The sequence below is a fragment of the Salmo trutta genome, chromosome 16 (genome assembly GCF_901001165.1).
Source record: "Salmo trutta chromosome 16, fSalTru1.1, whole genome shotgun sequence".
Lineage (NCBI taxonomy): Eukaryota > Metazoa > Chordata > Actinopteri > Salmoniformes > Salmonidae > Salmo > Salmo trutta.
Window position 1 is genome coordinate 53353184 of NC_042972.1, and position 23614 is coordinate 53376797.

Consider the following 23614-nt stretch of genomic DNA (forward strand, 5'->3'; position numbering starts at 1 on the left):
TGTAAATGTTCAACCATAACATGTGATAAACAGAACAGATTAACAGGAATGGCATTTACTCTCATGGGTGACTAAAAACAACTGTCTGAAAGCCGCGCCCCTACTAAACTATGCCTCCAGTCTTCTGATCTCAATAACCCAGCACCAATAACCCAGCCGTTTTTAAAGAAACAACCCAACTAAGTGACCCAACTCCTGCAAACCAGCAATTGGGTCAACCAAACAACCTAACATTTTTTCGTGCACTTCCCTGAGAAGAGGGAAAAAGAAGCACACAGTGCTTTGTCATTGTTCCACAGTCATTACTGCAGTGTCTGTGGAGACTGACAGTCGAAAGGCCACTGCATTCTGTCTGCAGTAGAGGTACAAATAAAAAATAAAAAGCACACAACAAATGTTTCTCAGATGCAGAACAACGATAGAAAGCTTCATTCAATCGCAGCCCATTGAAATGTCAAGCTAGTCTTTAGAGCATGAAAAGGTAGAGGTACAGTAGGCACGAGATGGGAGGAGGTGCTAGGAGGGGTTGGGACCAGGGGCTAGAATGAGGTTGGAAACTTTGATTCCTCTGCCTTGGCTGCTGAGTGAGCCAAAATGAGACATTTGATAAGTGGAGTTTCTAGAAAAATAATAACAGCAAGACATCAAAGAGCATACTTAGTACATACTTATTGAAATGACAGAAGGATAAGCATCCTCACACTTGAATAAAGAGGAGTTCTCTCTCCTACTGTGTGTGTTGAGATACAGCTGAATCGGAAGTTAACATACACTTCAACCACAAACGATAGTTTTGGCAAGTCGGTTAGGACATCTACTTTGTGCATGACACAAGTAATTTTTCCATCAATTGTTTACAGACAGATTATTTCACTTATAATTTACTGTATCACAATTCCAGTGGGTCAGAAGTTTGCATACACTAAGTTGAATGTGCCTTTAAACAGCTTGGAAAATTCCAGAAGATGATGTCATGGCTTTAGAAGCTTCTGATAGGCTAATTGACAGGCGACAGGCAGCAGTTAGCCTAGTAGTTAGAATGTTGGACTAGTAACTTCACAAAATAGATGGCTTCATGAGGAGGGAAAATTATGTGGATATATTGAAGCAACTTCTCAAGACATCAGTCAGGAAGTTAAAGCTTGGTTGCAAACAGGTTTTCCAAATGGACAATGACCCCAAGCATACTTCCAAAGTTGTGGCAAAATGGCTTAAGGACAACAAAGTCAAGGTATTGGAGTGGCCATCACAAAGCCCTGACCTCAATCCCATAGAAAGTTTGTGGGCAGAACAGAAAAAGCGTGTGCGAGCAAGGAGGCCTACAAACCTGATGTCAGGAATTGTGAAAAACTGAGTTTAAATGTATTTGGCTAAGGTGTATGTAAACTTCCGACTTCAACTGTATATAGATAGTCCAGAGTGGAAGTCCACCGATATTCCTAGATAAGATTGTTGATGATTGTCGGCCCGCCAGAGATATGGCCGCCACCCTATGAGTAATTACATTACCACAATGCTTTGCTTGGGAGGCTGTTGTCGTTTGACCTTTTTGTCGTTCATACTTTATCCTGGATGCTTAAAACATGACATTGTTTAAAAGGAGTGACACATTAGACCCTGTATGAAAGCTCTACGGTTAAAACTCAGACTGGGTTATAATTACATTTCAACAGAGACCCCGAAAACCGAACACAAAGTCAACAAACAGCCCAAACATGTGTGTTTTGGTTATAAATACTTATCTGATGAGAAGAAGATAAATATTGTTTTTAGAAATTGCCCCCCAGTGTGCTATCCCCATCGCCCAGGTAGTTGGTTGTACGAGGCCATGTTAAACATGCTGATGTGTGCTGCTGATGATGCAACAGGATGAAGTTGCCTGTAACCCAGAAACAACCCACTTGTGTGGCACAGCATCTACATCCAGATTGGTCTAGTTGTTAGTGTAGTTAGTGTCGTTTCCCTAGATGGTATCTTCAAATATGTCTAGCAAACACATGCAGTTGCTGTTTTGATTTATCTCCCCTTAGGTGATAAATGTTTCTCACATATACAGCACAATGGGGTCTTTTGTAATAAATGTAATCAACAGCCCCCATAAGTGTTTTTTTGCCAAACATTTATTAAATATGTTTCACTAGGATTATGTATTTCAAGGGGCTGCCCACCTTCAAGGGTTTTTCTGTGCTCTCCAGAAAGCAGCATTTTTTTCTCTCCATTTAATCGATTTGAAACTAATCTCTGTAATACCTAGAAAGATATTTCCTCTATTTGTTCAAGAGGCCCTATCTTGACATTTTGTTATTTGGAAGGAATCCGAAAACAGGGTTTTTACGTTAGGTTTTGAGTCTCTTCCTCGCCTCCTCTCCGTTTAGATATATGTCTTCAACCTAGGGTAAATATTTCACATCATGTAAATAATCTCACTTTATGAAATAATCACAGAAAAACACATCACAATCTGATGAAATAGTGAGGAAATGATTGCTTTACATAGTGTGTGTTTGTGCATGCATGTCTGGATGTCCTATTTGCGTGTGTGTACATACAGTACATACGAGCTTGTGGATGTGGGTGTGTGCACCAAGTAAGTGGCTGACCTGCAAAGTTAAGCATCCGGATGTGTTTGAGCAGTAGAGTGCCGTTGATGGGGTCCATCCTAGAGCAAAGGCCCACCTTCCCTGGACAGAGCTCCCTGTGCATGTTGTGCAGTGCGTGGGCCATGGAATAGACTGCATCGATCACAAACTGCACCTTCCCCTCTTGTTCGTAGTTGGAGTCCTTCCCTATCCGCTCCTGATCTGTAGAGCAGAGAGAGAACCAAGTTAGGTATCTGAGAAATGCAATACGTTATAGCATTGGTTACCAACCCCAGTATCATCTTTTGCTTCATAGAAAAGTGGATCCGAATCATATGAAGAGTATTACATGTGATAGTTCACATTATGTTCAAAAAATAAAATAAGAAATAATACAGCAATGCAGTATCAGGTAGACAGACCTACATGTCTTTGAATATTATGTCAAATTACATTTTATGTGTGCATTGAATTTCTATTGCGTTGATCCTAACAGTGGGTGATTATTACACGCAGGTAGCGATTAGCCTCCATGCTGTGATGGTTTTTGGAGTTCCAAATCAAGGAAGGAAATAACATCCTTTTGCTGGTACTCAATTTCTCCATTGATAGCCTTGTCAAGAAAGTGTTTATTCAAGGCCACACTAGTGTGACTGCTATGAGGCAATCATTACACCCATATTGAGTTTGATCTTTAAAATGTGTATTTGCAATGCTCATCAATCTGGCACTAAATAATTGCAGATTGTTATTCCATCAGCTGTGGTGCCATGTCAAAAATAAGAGTCCACTTTAGAAACTTCTTCAGGATTGGTGTCCTGTCCTCGGGACGGTTGAGCTAACGTAGGCTAATGTGATTAGCATGAGGTTGTAAGACACAAACAAAATCCCAGGACATAGACATATCTGACATGGGCAGAAAGCTTACATTCTTGTTAATCTAACTGCACTGTCCAATTTACAGTAGCTATAACAGTGAAAGAATACCATGCTATTGTTTGAGGAGAGTACACAATTGAAAATGTATGAATAAACAAGTTAGGCACATTTGGGCAGTCTTGATACAACATTTTGAACAGATATGCAATAGTTCATTGGATCACTCTAAAACTTTGCACCTACAGTGCTGCCATCCAGTGGCCAAAGTCTAAATTCTGCCTGGGCTAGATAAATTCATTATTGCCTTTCTCTTGTATTTCAAAGATGATGGTACAAAAAACTTTTTTTTTCGTATTATCTTTTACCAGATCTAATGTGTTATATTCTCCTACATTCCTTTCACATTTCCACAAACTTCAAAGTGTTACCTTTCAAATTGTATCAAGAATATGCATATCCTTGCTTCAGGTCCTGAGCTAAAGGCAGTTATGTTTGAGTGTGTCATTTTAGGCAAAAAACATTTTTTAAAGGGGTGGTCCCTTAATTAAAGGGTGAAGTGTGTCCTTTTTTGGGGGGGGGAAATGACAACTACTTTATTTTACCAGGCAAGTCAGTTAAAAACTTCTTAATGCTAGGGGGGCAGTATTCTGAAGTTTGGATGACTGAGGTGCCCAAAGTAAACTGCCTGTTACTCAGGCCCAGAAGCTAGGATATGCATATGCATATGTCTGAATTTAACAGAACTGATTTGGCAGGCGAAACCCCGAGGACAATCCATCCAGGAAATAATTTTTTTGAGGTCATTAGATTTTCCAATGCTTTTCTATGGGAAACCCGAATTATTACCACCCAGATTGCAGTTCCTATGACTTCCACTAGATGTCAACAGTCTTTAGAAATTGTTCGATGTTTTTTGTTGTTGTTGAAAAATGAAGAATTAGTCGTATTCTTTCTAAGTGTCACTCAGGTGGACTCTAGTCTTTTGGTGCGCGTGATTGAGAGCGCGCTCCTCGTTGTTTTTCTCCGGAATTGGAAACAGTTTATTCCGTCTTAAATTTGATCGATTATTTACATTTTAGGGTACCTGAGGTTGGATTAGAAACGTTGTTTGAAATGTTTGGACCAAGTTTCCAGGTAACTTATTAGATCCTTTGTAGGCATGTTGGGCGAGTTGGAACCGGTGTATTTCTGAATCAAACGTGCCAAATAAATTGACATTTTTGGGATATGAAGGACTTTATATCGAACAGAACAACCATTCATTGTGTAACTGAGATCTTTGGGATTGCAAAAAGATGAAGATCTTCAAAGGTAAGCAATTTATTTTATCGCTATTTCTGACTTTCGTGATGCATCTGTTTGGTTGGAAAATGTTTTTCATGCGGGGCGCTGTCCTCAGATAATCGCATGGTATGCTTCGCCGTAAAGCCTTTTTGAAATCTGACAAAGCGGCTGGATTAAAAAGAAGTTTATCTTTTAAATGATGTAAGACACTTGTATCGTCATGAATGTTTAATATTACGAATTTAGTATTTTTGAATTTCGCGCTCTGCAATTTACCGGATGTTGTCAAATCGATCCCGTTAACGGGATTCTAGCCGTAGGGGATCCCTAAGAGGTTTTTAAGAACAAATTCTAAGGCACTGATATGGATTGCCTTAGACCGCTGCGCCACTCGGGAGCACGATAGTTAAGACTGTCATTGGTTTTGTGAGCTGTATGACCTATGGTTACTCAGGTATGAAGAGGGCTGATGAGAAGGATAGACAGACAGACAGACAGACAGACAGACAGACAGACAGACAGACAGACAGACAGACAGACAGACAGACAGACAGACAGACAGACACACAGACACACAGACAGACAGACAGACAGACAGAGACAGACAGGTGGTAATGTTTGGAAATTACTCTATGCCTGTTTCCCAAATGGTACCCTATTCCCTATATAGTGCATTACATTTTACCAGAGCCCTATGGGCCCTGGTTAAATGTAGAGCACTACATAGGAATTAGGGTGCTATTTGAGACACAGACTATGCCTATTTAATCACCACCAACTGGACACTGTATACTCTCACAATGGCAGGTCCACAGTCACACTACCAGTTCCTTGTCAATCTGAAATGTTAGGAACTCAGTGTGTAAAGTAAGTGAGCAAAGTACAGTACGCAGCTAAGCCAGTTCTGTTTGACCCACTTAAAAAGAGTAAGACCTTATAATGGAAGTCGTGGCAGAGAGCCAGAAGGCATCTCGCAAAATGCATTACTCTCCATTAGTTTAGTGTCTAGGCATTCATGCACTGACTGCCTCTCACAATTAGCTAGAAGATAAATGTTTAGCTAGACCACTGCAGAGGAGCCAATCAATTCCAATATGAGGAGTGTAAGGTCTTCTTCTCAGAGAAATCACATTAGTAAACTAAAACAATTTTTACTAAAACGTTATGCTTGTCGATGTCCATATGTTGGTTGATGTCATATATGTGAATCATATATGTTGTATATTTAAGTCTTATTTCTCATAAGTGAAGTATAAGTAATATGCTGTATAAGAAACAAGTCATGCGTTGCATAAGTGACATATAACGTACATAAATGCTGCATAAGGGACGTTTGTTCTACAGTGCCTTGCAAAAGTATTCACCCCCATTGGCGGTTTTTCTATTTTGTTGCATTACAACTTGTAATTTAAATAGATTTTTATTTGGATATCATGTATCCATACACAAAATAGTCCAAATTGGTGAAGTGAAATGAAAATAATTAGTTGTTTAAAAAATATCATCAAATGTTTTAAAACCGAAAAGTGGTGCGTGCATATGTATTCACCCCTTTGCTATGAAGCCTCTAAATAAGATCTGGTGCAACCAATTACCTTCAGAAGTCGCATAATTAGTTAAATAAAGTCCACCTGTGTGCAATCTAAGTGTCACATGATCTCTGTATATATACACCAGTTCTGAAAGGCCCCATAGTCTGCAACACCACTAAGCAAGGGGCACCACCAAGCAAGCGGCACCATGAAGACCAAGGAGCTGTCCAAACAGATCAGGGACAAAGTTGTGGAGAAGTACAGATCAAGGTTGGATTAAAAAAAAATATCAGAAACTTTGAACATCCCACGGAGCACCATTCAATCCATTATTAAAAAAATGGAAAGAATATGGCACCACAACAAACCTGCCAAGAGAGGGCCTCACACCAAAACTCATGGACCAGGCAAGGAGGGCATTAATCAGAGAGGCAACAAAGATACCAAAGATAACCCTGAAGGAGTTGCAATGCTCCGCAGCAGAGATTGGTGTCCATAGGACCACTTTAAGCTGTACACTCCATAGAGCTGGCTTTATAGAAGAGTGACCAGAAAAATACATTATTTAAAGAAAAAAATAAGCAAACACGTTTGGTGTTTGCCAAAATGCATGTGGGTCGACTCCCCAAACATATGGAAGAAGGTACTCTGGTCAGATTAAACTAAAATTGAGCTTTTTGGCCATCAAGGAAAACGCTATGTCTGGCGCAAACCCAACACCTCTCATCACCCCAAGAACACCATCCCAACAGTGAAGCATGGTGGGGGCAGCATCATACTGCGGGGATGGTCGGAATTGAAGGAATGATGGATGGCGCTAAATACAGGGAAATTCTTAAGGGAAACCTGTTTCAGTCTCCCAGAGATTTGAGACTGGGACAGAGGTTCACCTTCCAGCAGGACAATGACCCTAAGCATACTGCTAAAGCAACACTCAAGTGTTTTAAGGGGAAACATTTCAATGTCTTAGAATGGCCTAGTCAAAGCCCAGACCTCAATCCAATTGAGAATCTATAGTATGACTTAAAGATTGCTGTACACCAGCGGAACCCATCCAACTTGAAGGAGCTTGAGCAGTTTTGCCTTAAAGAACGGGCAAAAATCCCAGTGGATAGATGTGCCAAGCTTATAGAGACACACCCCAAGAGACTTGCAGCTGTAATTGCTGCAAAACTTTGTAGAGGTGGCTCTACAAAGTTTTGACTTTGGGGGGTGAATAGTTATGCACGCTCAAGTTTTCAGTTTTTTGTCTTATTTCTTGTTGGTTTCACAACAAAAAATATTTTGCATCTTCAAGGTGGGACGCATGTTGTGTAAATCAAATGATACAAACCCCAAGAAATCTATTTTAATTCCAGGTTGTAAGTCAACAAAATGGGATAATGCCAAGGGGGGTGAATACTTTCGCAAGTCACTGTATGTTGCCATACTGTAGCTACTCTGATTGCCACCCCATTCTGACTGCACTACATTCACAACCAGCTCTAGAACGGTATAATCACCTTCAGCAAGGGAAACAATTACTTTTTGGAAGTATACAGACAAGCAGTGAATGAGGACAGCCAGTCTAGCGAGGGGAGTAATCAACTATTGGACTTCTGATACATGTTTTAATAATCATGGAGCAGTTTTATTTTTTTTACATATTCTATGCTGTCAGGCATTAGGGGGCCTGGGTTGAGAGAAGACATGCCATTCCAAACTCCTCCTGGTCTTCTACCTCAGGAGCCTTTGGTCTGAAAGCAGTTTTCCTCACAACTCTAATGTATGTGACGGAGAGATAAAGAATGCATGAGCGTGTTCAATTTAAATTAACAATAGAGTAATTATCAGGGATGTACTAATGAGCTAGCAGAATATATTCATACACCTGCCAAATGGAATTTAATTAAGTATTGTGAGTTTAAAAGTGCATGGCGGGGGGGGGGGGAGAATGTTGAATGTACTGTACTTGGGTTCCTAGAAGGCCTGCATCCCGGAGTCGCCTCTTCACTGTTGACTTTGAGACAAGTGTTTTGCAGGTACTTTTTCATGAAGATGCCAGTTGAGGACTTCACACTCTAATGTACTTGTCCTCTTGCTCAGTTGTGCTCTGGGGCTTCCCACTCCTCTTTCTATTCTGGCTAGAGCCAGTTTGTGCTGTTCTGTGAAGGGAGTAGTACACAGCATTGTACGAGATCTTCAGTTTCTTGGCAATTTCATGCATGGAATAGCCTTCATTGCTCAGAACAAGAATAGACTGACGAGTTTCATGAGAAAGTTCTTTGTTTCTCACCATTTTGAGCCTGTAATCGAACCCACACATGCTGATGCTCCAGATACTCAACTAGTCTAAAGAAGGCCAATTTTATTGCTTATTTAATCAGAACAACAGTTTTCAGCTATGCTAACATAATTGCAAAAGGGTTTTTTAATGATCAATTAGCCTTTTAAAATGCTAAACTTGGATTAGCTAACACAACGTGCCATTGGAACACAGGAGTGATGGCTGCTGATAATGGGCCTCTGTACACCTATGTAGATATTCCATAAAAAAACTGCTGTTTCCAGCTACAATAGTCATTTACGACATTAACAATGTCTACACTGTATTTCTGATCAATTTTATGTTATTTTAATGGACAGAAAGTGTACTTTTCTTTCAAAAACAAGGACATTTCTAAGTGACCCCAAACTTTGAATGGTAGTGTATCTCTGGTACAGCCAAAACTAAAGGCAATTTAACATCTCTGATTAGCCCATGCAACTTTGAAATGCATGAATTAAAAGACAGGTTACGACTGTGGTAATTGAGCGCCACAAGCACCTATATTGGACAGACAAAATTTGTCACGGTTTGGCTGACAGGGTTGGGCTGTAGGGTAGCCCGGGAGCGAGAGAGGGAGTGATATATCTCTCTGAGGCTGAGGCATGGCGGCCCACACACACAAACTTGGTATTGCCTCTCTCTTTCCCAGCAAGGCCTCTCTCATCTCATTGGGAGTCAGAGCACGCCCACGCACACCCGAGGCTGGCTATCTGGCTTCAGAGAAATCCATTCAGATTAGGAGTAGCAGCACAGCGAGGGTGTCTCCCTTTACCAGAGTGCCACAGAAGGGAGTTTGTAACAGAGTGGGTTGGCTCTAACCCCGTTAAACTCTGCATGTTTGGGTTTGGCCACAGACCATGTTTCCCTTCATCGTCCAGAGAACTTGGACTTCATCCATAGCCAGTCTTCATCCATTCCTTCACATGAGAACATCTCCTTATGTGTGCCTGAGGGAATATGTAGCATGTTTTGGTTGACGCCCATCATGGAACATTCCCAATTTATATGTCCTGACTTTTCCAACTCAAAATTGCCAAGCTGAAACAAATGGATGAAACAGGATGATCAAAACATTTTACAAACTGTTCATTAGACACACATGAGATCATTCTTGCTCTCCTGTGATATCATCAGTTTGGTACATTAAATCCATAACTCTTTTCATTATGGTAATATGACATGATCATGGAGAAAAGATTTAGCCATTGTGTCTGTGTTGCTCTGCTGCATGCTGTTCTCCCCTGTATAAATTAGCTGGAAGCATCAAACCCCAGGAGAGGGAGCTGGGCCCCCATTCTACCTTCCTGCTCATCTCCACCTTAATCAATATCAGCTGTGTATCTCAGTCATACAGATACAAGACTAGTCTCGCTCTGTCTCCAACTCACTCACACACTCGCTCTGTCTTTGATCACTGTGAACACACAGAGCCCTCTCAGGACATTGATTATTCCTCACCCATACCTCATGTGGTCTGCTTGAAGGGAGGTACAAAGCCTTCGCCAGCACCACTAGGGGCCCCTGGAGAATTGCATGTGGCCCTGAAACGTGCTTCCTGAGTGGCATCCTTCCCTTAGACAAAAGGGAGAGTGGATTGCAAAGCCAAAGAACTTTCTGCTACGTCAACAAACTTCCACACAGCCTTAGAAAAACAACACTGCACCATATTTTCAGCAAACAGAGCTGTGACCTTGTATTCAACTCACACTGTCACTCAAATAAATACTGCACAGCCTCTTCACATGTCAAAGCCCTTCATCAGAGCTTCATCTTTGTCTGAACAGCATTCTCCTTTGCACATTTAGCCATTTTAGCATCCCCCTCCCCAAGCAGTAGGTACACAGATCATTCTATCGTTTACATTTTAGTAATTTAGCAGACGCTTTTAACTAGGTGAGACAACCACATATCACAGTCGTAGTAAGTAAATGTTTTCCCCAATAAAGAAGTTATCAAAGCTAGTGCTAGTAGGAAAACACAAGTGCAATTTATTTATTACATTTTTTTGTGGGGGGGACGTAAGGTTTCAGAAGTTTTCGGAAGATGGGCAGGGGGAATCTGGTTCCATCACTGGGGTGCCAGGACAGAGAAGAGCTTTGACTAGGCTGAGCAGGAACTTACCTTCAGTAGGGGTGGGACGGCCAAGCGTCCGGATGCGGCAGAATGGACTGCTTGGGTTGGGATATATGGCTCTAGCATATGTGTATATATATATTTACCTTTATTTAACTAGGCAAGTCAGTTAAGAAAAACATCTTATTTACAATGACGGCCTAGGAACAGTGGGTTAACTGCCTTGTTCAGGGGCAGAATGACAGATTTTTACCTTGTCAGCTTGGGGATTCAACCTAGCAACCTTTCGGTTACTGGCCCAACGCTCTAACCACTAGGCTACCAGCCGCCCCAAACATAGCCTAAACGTAGGGAGGGGCAGTTCCCCTTGCTGGCTCGTAGGCAAGCACCATGGTCTTGTAGTGGATGCGAGCTTCATCTGGAAGCCAGTGGAGTGTGTGGAGGATCAGGATGACATGGGAGAACTTGGGAAGGTTGAACACCAGGTGGGATGCAGCATTCTGGATAAGTTGCAGGGATTTGACAGCACAAGCGGGGAACCCAGCCAACAGAGAGTTGAAGTACTGTAGTCCAGATGGGAGATGACAAATGCCTGGATTAGGACCTGCACCGATTCCTGTGTGAGGAGAGGTTGTACTCTACGGATGTTGTAGAGCATGAACCTGCAGGAGCGAGTCACTGCTTTGATGTTTGCAGAGAATGACAGGGTGTTGTCCAGGGTCACGCAAAGTTTATTTGCACTCTGGGAGGAGGACACAGTTGAGTTGTTGACCGGGATGGAGAGGTCTTGGAGCGGGCAGCCCTTCCCTGAGAGGAAGAGCAGCTACGTCTTGTCAAAGTGGAGCTTGAGGTGATGAGCCGACAACCGAGCTGAGATGTCTGCCAGGCACCCAGAGATGTGTGTTGCCACCTGGGTGTCAGAAGGGGAAAATTAAAAAAGTAGCTGAGTGTAATCCGCATAGCAATGATAAGAGACACCATGTGAGGATATGAAGGAGCAGAGTGACTTGGTGTAGAGAGTCAAGAGGAGACGGCCTAGAACCGAAGCCTGGGGGCAGTGGCGACCGTCATTCAGGGCAGGTGGGACTCTTGAGCCCCACATTTCTAGCAAAAAAATATTAATAAAAATAATAATGATATATATATATATATATATATATAAATTAACAAATGTGGGCTTGCCTGTTTTGAATGTTGTTTTTTGCATTAATACGTGTCACATATTAGTTTACAAACAATGTAAAAACATATATACAGTTGAAGTCGGAAATTTACATACACTTAGGTTGGAGTCATTAAAACTCATTTTTCAACCACTCCACACATTTCTTGTTAACAAACTATAGTTTTGGCAAGTTTGTTAGAACATCTACTTTGTGCATGACACAAGTAATTTTTCCAACGATTGTTTACAGACAGATTATTTCCCTTATAATTCACTGTATCACAATTGTAGTGGGTCAGAAGTTTACATACACTAAGTTGACTGAGCCTTTAAACAGCTTGGAAAATTCCAGAAAATTATGTCATGGCTTTAGAAGCTTCTAATAGGCTAATTTACATAATTTGAATCAATTGGAGGTGTACCTGTGGATGTATTTCAAGGCCTACCTTCAAACTCAATGCCTCTTTGCTTGACATCATGGGAAAATCAAAAGAAATCAGCAAAGACCTCAGAAAAAAAATGTGTAGACATCCACAAGTCTGGTTCATCCTTGGGAGCAATTTCCAAATGCCTGAAGGTACCACGTTCATCTGTACAAACAATAGTACGCAAGTATAAATACTATAGGACCACGCAGCCGTCATACCGCTCAGGAAGGACACGCGTTCTGTTTCCTAGAGATGAACGTACTTTGGTGCGAAAAGTGGAAAATCAATCCCAGAACAACAACAAAGGACCTTGTGAAGATGCTGGAGGAAACAGGTACCAAGGTATCTATATCCACAGTAAAATTAGTTCTATATCAACATAACCTGAAATGCCGCTCAGCAAGGAAGAAGCCACTGCTCCAAAACCACCATAAAAAAGCCAGACTACAGTTTGCAACTGCACATGGAGACAAAGATCGTACTTTTTGGAGAAATGTCCTCTGGTCCGATGAAACAAAAATATAACTGTTTGTCCATAATGACCATTGTTATGTTTGGAGGAAAAAGAGGGAGGCTTGCAAGCCGAAGAACACCATCCCAACCGTGAAGCACGGGGGTTGCAGCATCATGTTGTGGGGATGCTTTGCTGCAGGAGGGACTGGTGCACTTCACAAAATAGATGGGATCACGAAAGAGGAAAATGATGCAGGAGCGGTAGAGATACTCTCAAAGATTGGCTATGAAACAGCCAACTGACACTTACTCTTGTGTTACTGACTTGTTGCACCCTCGACAACTACTATGATTATTATTATTTGACAATGCTGGTCATTTATGAACATTTGAACATCTAGGCCATGTGCTGTTATAATCTCCTCGTAGCCTGGTTCCTCTCTAGGTTTCTTACTAGGTTTTGGCCTTTCTAGGGAGTTTTTCCTAGCCACCGTGCTTCTACACCTGCATTGCTTGCTGTTTGGGGTTTTAGGCTGGGTTTCTGTACAGCACTTTGTGATATCAGCTGATGTAAGAAGGGCTATATAAATACATTTGATTTGATGTGGATATATTGAAGCAACATCTCAAGACATCAGTCACAAAGTTAAAGCTTGGTCGCAAATGGGTCTTCCAAATGGACAATGACCCCAAGCATACTTCCAAAGTTGTGGAAAAATGGCTTAAGGACAACAAAGTCTAGGTATTGGAGTGGCCATCACAAAGCACCGACCTCAATCCTATAGAACATTTGTGGGCAGAACTGAAAAAGTGTGTGCGAGCAAGGAGGCCTACAAACCTGACTCAGTTACACCAGCTCTGTCAGGACGAATGGGCCAAAATTCACCCAACTTATTGTGGGAAGCTTGTGGAAGGCTACCTGAAACGTTTGACCCAAGTTAAACAATTTAAAGGCAATGCTACCAAATACTAATTGAGTGTATGTAAACTTCTGACCCACTGGGAATGTGATGAAAGAAATTAAATCTGAAATAAATCATTCTCTCTACTATTATTCTGACATTTTCACAAAGTAAACTGCCTGCTACTCAGGCCCAGAAGCTAGGATATGCATATAATTAGTAGATTTGGATAGAAAACACTCTAAAGTTTGTGAGTATAACAGAACTTATTTGGCAGGCGAAACCCCGAAGACAAACCATCCAGGAATCTTTTTTTTTAGTTCACTGTGTTTTCAATAAGTTTTCTATGGGAAACTAGCTTTATGAGGCACCTGGTTGCAGTTCCTATGGCTTCCACTAGATGTCAACAGTCTTTAGAAATTGGTTGATGTTTTTCCTTGGAGAAATGAAGAAATACGGTTATTCAGAATGAGTGTGAAGCCAAGTGGAGCTCGCTCTACGTTGATTTTATCCACCATTGAACACAGTATATTCCGTCTTAAATTTGATTGATTATTTACGTTTTAGGATACCTAAGGTTAGATTAGGAAAGTTGTTTGGACCAAGTTTACAGGTAACTTATTAGATCATTTGTAGTCATGTTGGGTGAGTTGGAACAGGTGTTCTTCTGAATCAAATGCGTCAAATAAATTGACATTTTGGGGATATAAACAAGGAATTTATTGAACAAAAGGACAATTTGTGATGTTTCTGGGACATATTGGAGTGCCAGCAGAAGAAGATCTTCAAAGGTAAGGCATGAATTATATAGTTATTTCGGACTTTTGTGTCGCCACCTGCCTGGTTGAAAATGATTGTTATGCATTTGTATGGTGGGGTGCTGTCCTCAGATAATTGCATGGTTTGCTTTCAACATAAAGCCTTTTTGAAATCTGACACCGCGGTTGGATTAACAAGAAGTCACGCTTTATTTTGACATATGGCATGTGTATTTTCAAGAATGTTAAATATTTACAATTCTGTAGTTTTGATTTTGGCGCACTGCACTTTCACTGGATGTTGGTCAGGTGGGACGCTACTGTCCCACCTAGCTTAGAGAGGTTTTAATCCTTGTCATATGAAGATAAATTATAGATAAAACGTATCGGTGCTCATCGGCCATTGGACATAAAGATTACACAGCAAGTTGGAAATCGCAAATTCAACGATGAGTCGTTTGGAAGGAATCAGAAGCTAACTGCAAGCATTGCATAGCAACCACTAACGTTAGCCTGCTGTCCAATGGAGTGGCTGTGTGTTTTTTTTCTGAGTTCCCAATGTAAATCTAGAGAAGGCCCACAGAGGACCACCACACCACCTTCACAAGGTGAGTCCAAAAATGTCTTGTATGCTGCTGCATAAATGATGTAATATGCAAGGAAGATATGTATGCTGTAGCTAAGAAAGTAATACTAAGTGTATGTTGTGTAGTAAGATGTTAGTAGCTCATGTGCCTCACCCTAATAATTTGGTCTATTTTTACCAACGTGGTATTGTAAACACATTATTCGAGGCCGGTGTGTGCTTGTTTGCCAACTTTTTTGTACAGCTTTGACAGTGCAACTGATATTGGGTCATTCTCATGAAACCATTAAAATACCATGGCAGTAATGATTTTAAATATAACAAAATATCATAATAAAGATAGTGTTCTCTACCTTGCACAAAGAGTCATTTCAACATAAGAATTAATTATTTTTGTATTTTATTGTATTTTCTGCTGAGATTCTCATTACCGCAACGTGTCCAGCTCTGTCTGAATGTATGTTATGTTAAAATTTAAACAGAGTAAAATGAAAATATTCTGGGAAAAAATGGTTTTTCTACTAGATGTATTCAAATGACAGAAAAATGATTAACTGAATATTCATGTAAAATAATAAGGAAAAAATATTGGAAAAATTAAGTGTCCATGACTGATGTTCTCATCCTCCGCAACATTTTTGAAGGACTGTTTACACTCACGCAGAGAATTTTAAATAAAGTTTGATTTTGAATGAAGCAACACATCTGCCAGTACCTTCAAGATGGCTACCAGGTAAGCAGATCTCTTTATATTTCTCCAGTTAAAAGTTAAACATTCTCGTCAGACTGCGTACACAACAGTATTGATTATCATTACCGATAAAGGTAGTTTTCCACATTTAGAAAAAAGTTAGATTTAAAATTTTCTATGAAAATATACTTCATTAATGTCTAATTATGTACACTGAGTAAAAATTTGCTTACTCATCATGTCTTCTCTATTGTTAGCAAAACATGCTACGGTTCCTCATCCTTCGCAACACCATTTTCACTTACCTCTGCAATTTAAGGCCAGTTGCGGTAGAGAGAACTTCTGTTTCGGTAATGAGAATTTAATCATACAGACTATATTTTTAAATATAATGAACTATTAATTAAAATATTATTTACTAACTGTTGATATTTTGCTTTATGTCTTGTTTAATTACAGACAGTCAGCAACTGACAAAAAGAAAGCTTTAGCGAAGGCTGACACAATTCAGAGAAAAAGTTTACACCAACTCAGAACTGCTTGAAGAGTACAGAAGGAAGGACAGATAGAGGTTAGGGGTTCGAGAGGTTACATCAAGCGTAATTAGCATATATATAGTCTATAGGAAGCCTATGCCCTCACACAGTTTCTATAGGAAGTCTACACATGCGCCCTAACACATCCACCACACACACATACACTCAGTAAGCCATTTAGTTTATACTACAGTCTGTAAGTGTAAGACATTCAGTCCCTACTATAGGATGTGTACACACACACACACACACACACACACACAGTCTGTAAGCCATTCAGTCCCTACTGTAGGATGCACACACACGCATGCACACGCACCCACACACAGTATGTAAGCCATTCAGTCCCTTCTATAGGATACACACACACACACACACACACACACACACACACACACACACACACACACACACACACACACAATAAGCCATTCAGTCTCTACTATAGGATGACGTGTCCATAAGAATGAGATTTTTTCCCATGTTTTTCCCATGCTCATTTCATGTCATGCTTCCTTTCCCTTTCCAGATATCAAAAACGAAAGCAAAATTGTCAAATCGAGAGAACTCAAGATCTGTCAAAGAAGCAACATAAAAAGAAGAAAAAACAGTGGCGGGAAAACTCAAGGTATTACAGAAGAAAGAAACAGCTAAAAGCTGTTTTGGACAACACCATCAGGCGAGGAAGATGATACACTTCAACATGTTCAAGAAGCAAAATGAAGAAGTTATTAAAATCTTCAAGAAGACACAGCCTCCCCAAGAGAACAGCCATTCTCACCTCAGCAGGTAAATGTCCCTGCCATCAACTCAACTCAAAAAGGAAGAGAGACATCTCTACAGACACCAGGACCAATGAAGACATCTACCCTAAAGGAATCACCCAAAAAGAGGAACAGAAGAAAGAAAACACTATCAAAATTGAGCTACACAGAAGAGAAGCTGCTGGAGAGGACCAAAGAGATGGTCAACCTAAAGAAAATACTGAAAAGACTTGAGATGATGGCCAAGAGGAATCAGGTAATTGTCAACATGGAAGGCTACAAAGAGAGGTCATCAGAGAATATTACTCAATAACAGCCAGAGAAGACTAATGCGCAAACTTGTTAGCCGCTTCCTTCATCAAGATGAATTCTCCACTGTAATAAATGGGAAATCCAGAGAAATTTGGAAAAAGGGTCAGATATTCTGTAAGAGCCTTAACAGACACTATGGCAAATCTTCATATAAAATTTCTGTCTGAGAATCCAAGGCACAACCTTTCCAAGGCTCAATTCTTTAAATTCAAGCCATTTTGGATTGGCCAGCGAAGTCAGACAGAGAAACGTGTGCTTGCAAAACGCATGAAAACTTTGGCTTGAAGATAAAGAAGCTGCACCAGCTTGGGGTCATAGAAACATCATCCCTTAGGGACACTGTACAGGCCAGTGTGTGTAGTGATGATGACATGTGCTGTTCTAATGTTTTTGTATGTGTTGTTTTTATGTGTTCTCTGTTTTTAGCCTATGTTATGTAGTTTTGAAGGATTGCAAAATGAAATAGATTAAACTTGAATCCATGATTGTGCCAATATTATCTAATTTATTTTCTACATTAAATGTTATGTTTTTAACCATACCTCAGTCTTAGCACACTTATTATCATTACCGAAATAATCAACCTCATTTCCGAAAGCTATGTATCATTACCGCAACAGGCGTTCATTTTATGTTAATTTAATGAAAGGAAAAATAGTAGTTTGCTTTTAAATGCAGGCTTGCCACATTCAGGCTTCCCACTTTCAGCCGTGCCACATCACTTTGAAAATATGTCAGGTTTCAATGAAATATCAAAAATATTAGGTTGTAGAATGCGGAAGGTGTTGCGGTAATGAGAGAAATCAGTCAAAATCAAATAAAAATGTTAATTAAAAAAAAAGTATTATTTCAGAGTTTCAAGTAACTGTGCATGACTGTTAATAATCCATTTAAAAAAATGTGAAATCTTTCCTAATGGGCTTGACGTTTTCAGACCATTGCAGTAATGAGATTTTTAAGGACATGTTTTGGAAAATATGTTCAAAAAAGGTGTTAAATTGTCAGTAAATGTTTGTCAAATAATGCTCACAAACACTTCAGACCTTGTTATTAATGCCTAAAAAGGAAATTTGTTGATGCAAGCCTTAAAGATTTCATGTTTGAAATCAAGATTTCGTGAGAATCACCCTATTAGTGGTGGCGCTCGGCTTGCATGTGCAAATTCAGCACACACAACATTCTATAGTATAATTGTGTTATTTGACGTGTCAAATTAAAAGCTTATTTAACGCGTCAAGTAGTGTTATATGACGTATCTTTTTTGACATGCAAAGACGCGTTCAATGTGCCTCACCCTAATAATTCGATCTATTTTCACCTCTTAATTTCACCTACTATTCCAACTTCATGGTGCATGTGTAGCCTATAACCTGTTTTAGAGAAATGTAATCATCTAATATTGTAAGAACTTTCATTGTCTGTTAATATGCCCCCTTTATTTATCCTACAGTTCTGACTTGTTGTACAGGAAGTACACCGTAATAATGGCCCATGTTCTGAATTCTGTCGCTGTACATTTCAAAAGTGCTGAACAAATAGAAATTGACTACGTCTGTAGTCGCTCGCTCATTAATGTCTTAATCAAAATTACGGATTGCCGCTTATTCGCTTGTCGTCCCCTTATGCCATAGATTGTACATCTCAATTGTCAGTAGAAACCACATTTGGTTAAGCAAGTCAGCCATATTAGCTATGTTTTTTTTAAAGGCAATAAATGAGGCTGAATGAACTGTTTCACTGCTAGACAAGGCTCCGCTGAAAGCCAGGTGTAGCAGTGGTAAGGTGTTGGGACTGCTGTTGGAACTCCTTTATGTAGGCCCTAACAGTTTCTGGGCACCGTTCGTCACCGTTATAGTGCAGTTAATGTATTGTTTAGTATTGTGTTGTGTAGTAGCTTTGCTGGCATGTATCCCACATTTTATTTGCCCCACCAAGATTTGCATGCTCAGATCAAATCACATTTTATTTGTCACATACACATGGTTAGCAGATGTTAATACGAGTGTAGCGAAATGCTTGCGCTTCTAGTTCCGACAATGCAGTAATATCCAACGAGTAATCTAACCTAACAATTTCACAACAATTACCTTATACACACAAGTGTAAAGGAATGAATAAGAATATGTACATTAAAACAATATATGAATGAGTGATGGTATAGAACGGCATAGGCAAGATGCAGTGGATGGTATAGAGTACAGTATATACATATGAGATGAGTAATGTAGGATATTTAAACATATAAAAGTGTCATTGTTTAAAGTGGCTAGTGATACATTACATCAAGATGGCAAGATGTAGTAGATGGTATAGAGTACAGTATATACATATGAGATGAGTAATGTAGGGTATGTAAACGTTATATGAAGTGGCATTGGTTAAAGTGGCTAGTGATACATTTATTACATCAATTTTTCCATTATTAAAGTGGCTGGAGTTGAGTCAGTATGTTGGCAGCAGCCACTCAATGTTAGTGATGGCTGTTTAACAGTCTGATGGCCTTGAGATCGAAGCTGTCTCTCGGTCTCTGCTTTGATGCACCTGTACTGACCTCGCCTTCTGGATGATATCGGGGTGAACAGGCAGTGGCTCGGGTGGTTGTTGTCCTTGATTATCTTTTTGGCCTTCCTGTGACATTGGGTGGTGTAGGTGTCCTGGAGGGCAGGTAGTTTGCCCCCGGTGATGCGCTGTGCAGACCTCACTATCCTCTGGAGAGCCTTATGGTTATGGGCGGAGCAGTTGCTGTACCAGGCGGTGATACAGCCCGACAGGATGCTCTCGATTGTGCATCTGTAAAAGTTTGAGTGTTTTTGGTGACAAGCCAAATTTCGACAGCCTCCTGAGGTTGAAGAGGCGCTGCTGCGCCTTCTTCACCACGCTGTCTGTGTGGTTGGACCATTTCAGTTTGTGAGAGACTGGCCATCTTGAAGTCAGAGGGAATGCAGCCAGTGGTCAGGGATGAGTTGATGAGGGAAGTGAGAGATGGTCTCCAGAGAAAGAGGTCAAGGCCTGGAGTATTCCTGTGTCCGTGGGACGACTGGACTCAAAAGGCTGAGTGAATGAGGAGCGGATGTCATCAACCATCTTTTCAAAGTGGTTGACAAAGTTGTCCTCTAGAGAGGGAGGAAGAGGATGTGGAGGATTACGGAGGGAGTAGAAGGTGGCAGAGTTTCCCAGAGTTGAAGGCAAAGGCAAGAAAGTGGCTTTAACTGTGGTTACAGAGGAATATAGGTTAGAGAGAAGGGAGTGGAAGGTTGATAGGTCCTTCAGAAATGTATACTGAACTAAAATATGAATGCAACATGTATCGTGTTGGTCCCATGTCTAATGAGCTGAAATGAAAGATCCCGGAAATGTTCCATACCCACGAAAAGCTTATTTCTCTAAAATGTTGTGCACAAATTTCTTGACAAAATAGCATTTTATCGATGGCAATTTGAATGCACAGAGATGCTGTGATGAGATCCAGAGGCCAATTGTTGTGGCATTCATCCCCCGCCATCACCTCATGTTTCAGCATGACAATGCACGACCCCATGTCGCAAGGATCTGTACACAATTCCTGGTAGCTGAAAATGTCCCAGTTCTTCCATGGCCTGCATATTCACCAGACATGTCATCCATTGAGCATGTTTGGGATGCTATGGATCGAGGTGTACGACAGCGTGTTCCAGTTCCCGCCAATATCCAGCAACTTCGCACAGCATTGAGAGGAGTGGGACAACATTCCACAGGCCACAATCAACTCCATGCGAAGGAGATGTGTTGCGCAGTATGAGGCTATTGGTGGTCACACCAGATACTGACTGGTTTTCTGATCGACACCCCTACTTTTATTTTTATCTGTGACCAACAGGTTTGGTGAGTAACAGATTACATGTCATCTGTTACATGTAAGGGATTACCAAAAAAAAAAAACGTTAACTGTAATCCATTACATTACCAAAAAACTAGATGATTACATCGAGGATTACTTTTAAATTCAAAGGCGGTCCTTTGTGGGCATTCAGATGTTTGCAAAAAATGGTTTTGACACAGCATTGAAAAAAGGCGCTAGTTTAAATTTGTTCCAGCTGAGAGAGTGGAAGTCAGGAACCAATATACTCAGTCAGTTAGGAAAGCTAAGGCTAGCTTTTTCAAACAGAAATTTGCATCCTGTAGCACTAATTCCAAAATGTTTTGGGATTAGTGCTGCCCACTGCACTGATAGGAAACACGGTCACCACCGATAAATCCACGATAATCGATCATTTCAATAAGCATTTTTCTAAGGCTGGCCATGCTTTCTACCTGGCTACCCCTACCCCAGCCAACATCTCAGCACCCCCTACTGCAACTTTCCCAAGCCCCCCCCCCCCCGCCACGCTTCTCCTTGACCCAAATCCAGACAGCCGATGTTCTGAAAGAGCTGCAAAATCTGGATCCCTACAAATCAGCTGGGCTAGACAATCTGAACCCTCTCTTTCTAAAATTATCTGCCGAAATTGATGCAACCCCTATTACTAGCCTATTCAACCTCTCTTTTGTATCGTCTGAGATCCCCAAAGATTGGAAAACTGCCGCGGTCATCCCCCTCTTCAAAGGGGGAGACACTCTAGACCCAAACTGTTATAGACCTACATCCATCCTGCCCTGCCATTCTAAAATCTTCGAAAGCCAAGTTAACAAACAGATCACCGACCATTTCGAATCCCACCGTACATTCTCCACTATGCAATCTGGTTTCCGAGCTGGTCATGGGTACACCTCAGCCACGCTCAAGGTCCTAAATGACATCATAACCGCCATCGATAAAAGACAGTACTGTGCAGCCGTCTTCATCGACCTGGCCAAGGCTTTTGATTCTGTCAATCACCGCATTCTTATCGGCAGACTCAATAGCCTTGGCTTCTCAAATGACTGCCTCGCCTGGTTCACCAACTACTTCTCAGATAGAGTTCAGTGTGTCAAATCGGAGGGCATGTTGTCCGGACCTATGGCAGTCTATGGGGGTGCCACAGGGTTCAATTCTCGGGCCGACTCTTTTCTTTGTATATGTGAATGATGTCTTTCCTGCTGCTGGTGACTCTCTGATCCACCTCTACGCAGACGACACCATTCTGTATACATCTGGCCCCTCTTTGGACACTGTGCTAACAAACCTCCAAATGAGCTTCAATGCCTTACAACACTCCTTCCGTGGCCTCCACCTGCTTTTAAATGCTAGTAAAACTAAGTGCATGCTCCTCAACCGATTGCTGCCAGCACCCTCCCGCCCGACTGGCATCACTACTCTGGACGACTCTGACTTAGAATATGTGGACAACTACAAATACCTAGGTGTCTGGTTAGACTGTAAACTCTCCTTCCAGATTCACATTAAGCATCTCTAATCCAAAAGTAAATCTAGAATCGGCTTCCTATTTCGCAACAAAGCATCCTTCACTCATGCTGCCAAACATACCCTCTTAAAACTGACTATCCTTGACTTTGGCGATGTCATTTACAAAATAGCCTCCAACACTCTACTCAGCAAACTGGATGTAGTCTATCACAGTGCCATCCGTTTTGTCACAAAAGCTTCATATACTACCCACCACTGCGACCTGTATGCTGTCATTGGCTGGCCCTCACTACATATTCGTCGCCAACCCCACTGGCTCCAGGTCATCTAAATGTTTATGCTAGGTAAAGCCCCGCCTTATCTCAGCTCACTGGTCACCATAGCAACACCCACCCGTAGCATGCGCTCCAGCCTGTATATTTCACTGGTCATCCCCAAAGCCATCACTTCCTTTGGCCGCCTTTCCTTCCAGTTTTCTGTTGCCAATGACTGGAACGAATTGCAAAAATCACTGAAGCTGGAGTCTGATATCTCCCTCTCTAACTTTAAGCATCAACTGTCAGAGCAGCTCACCGATCACTGTACCTGTACACAGCCAATCTGTAAATAGCACACCCAACTACCTCATCCCCACATTGTTACTTATCCTCTTACTCTTTTGCACCCCAGTATCTCTACTTGCACATCATCATCTGCACATCTTTCACTCCAGTGTTAATGCTAAATTGTAATTATTTCGCCTCTATGGCCAATTCATTGCCTTACCTCCCTACTCTTCTACATTTGCACACACCACTGTACTTAGATTTTTCTATTGTGTTATTGACTGTACATTTGTTTATGTGTAACTCTGTGTTGTTGTTTGTGTCGCACTGCTTTGCTTTATTTTGTCCAGGTCACAGTTGTAAATGAGAACTTGTTCTCAACTGGCCAAACTGGTTAAATAAAGGTGAAATAAAAATAAATAAAAACATTTTAAAAAGAGTCTGACCACAAGTCAGAGACCACTATGATGACACACAAAATGTGTTTGATGGATTG

The 23614-nt window shown here is 41.0% G+C and overlaps 1 protein-coding gene across 4 annotated transcripts in view; it reads right to left on the reverse strand.

Moving 5' to 3' along the window:
* The window catches only part of LOC115151028 (metabotropic glutamate receptor 4-like), a 283964-nt gene that overhangs the window by 57471 nt on the left and 202879 nt on the right, over positions 1 to 23614 (reverse strand). For all 4 annotated transcript variants that reach the window (XM_029694935.1, XM_029694936.1, XM_029694937.1 and 1 more), the window contains one exon: positions 2601 to 2801. In XM_029694935.1, coding sequence (XP_029550795.1) covers positions 2601 to 2801 — 201 coding nt within the window. The remainder of the gene's footprint in view (positions 1 to 2600; positions 2802 to 23614) is intronic.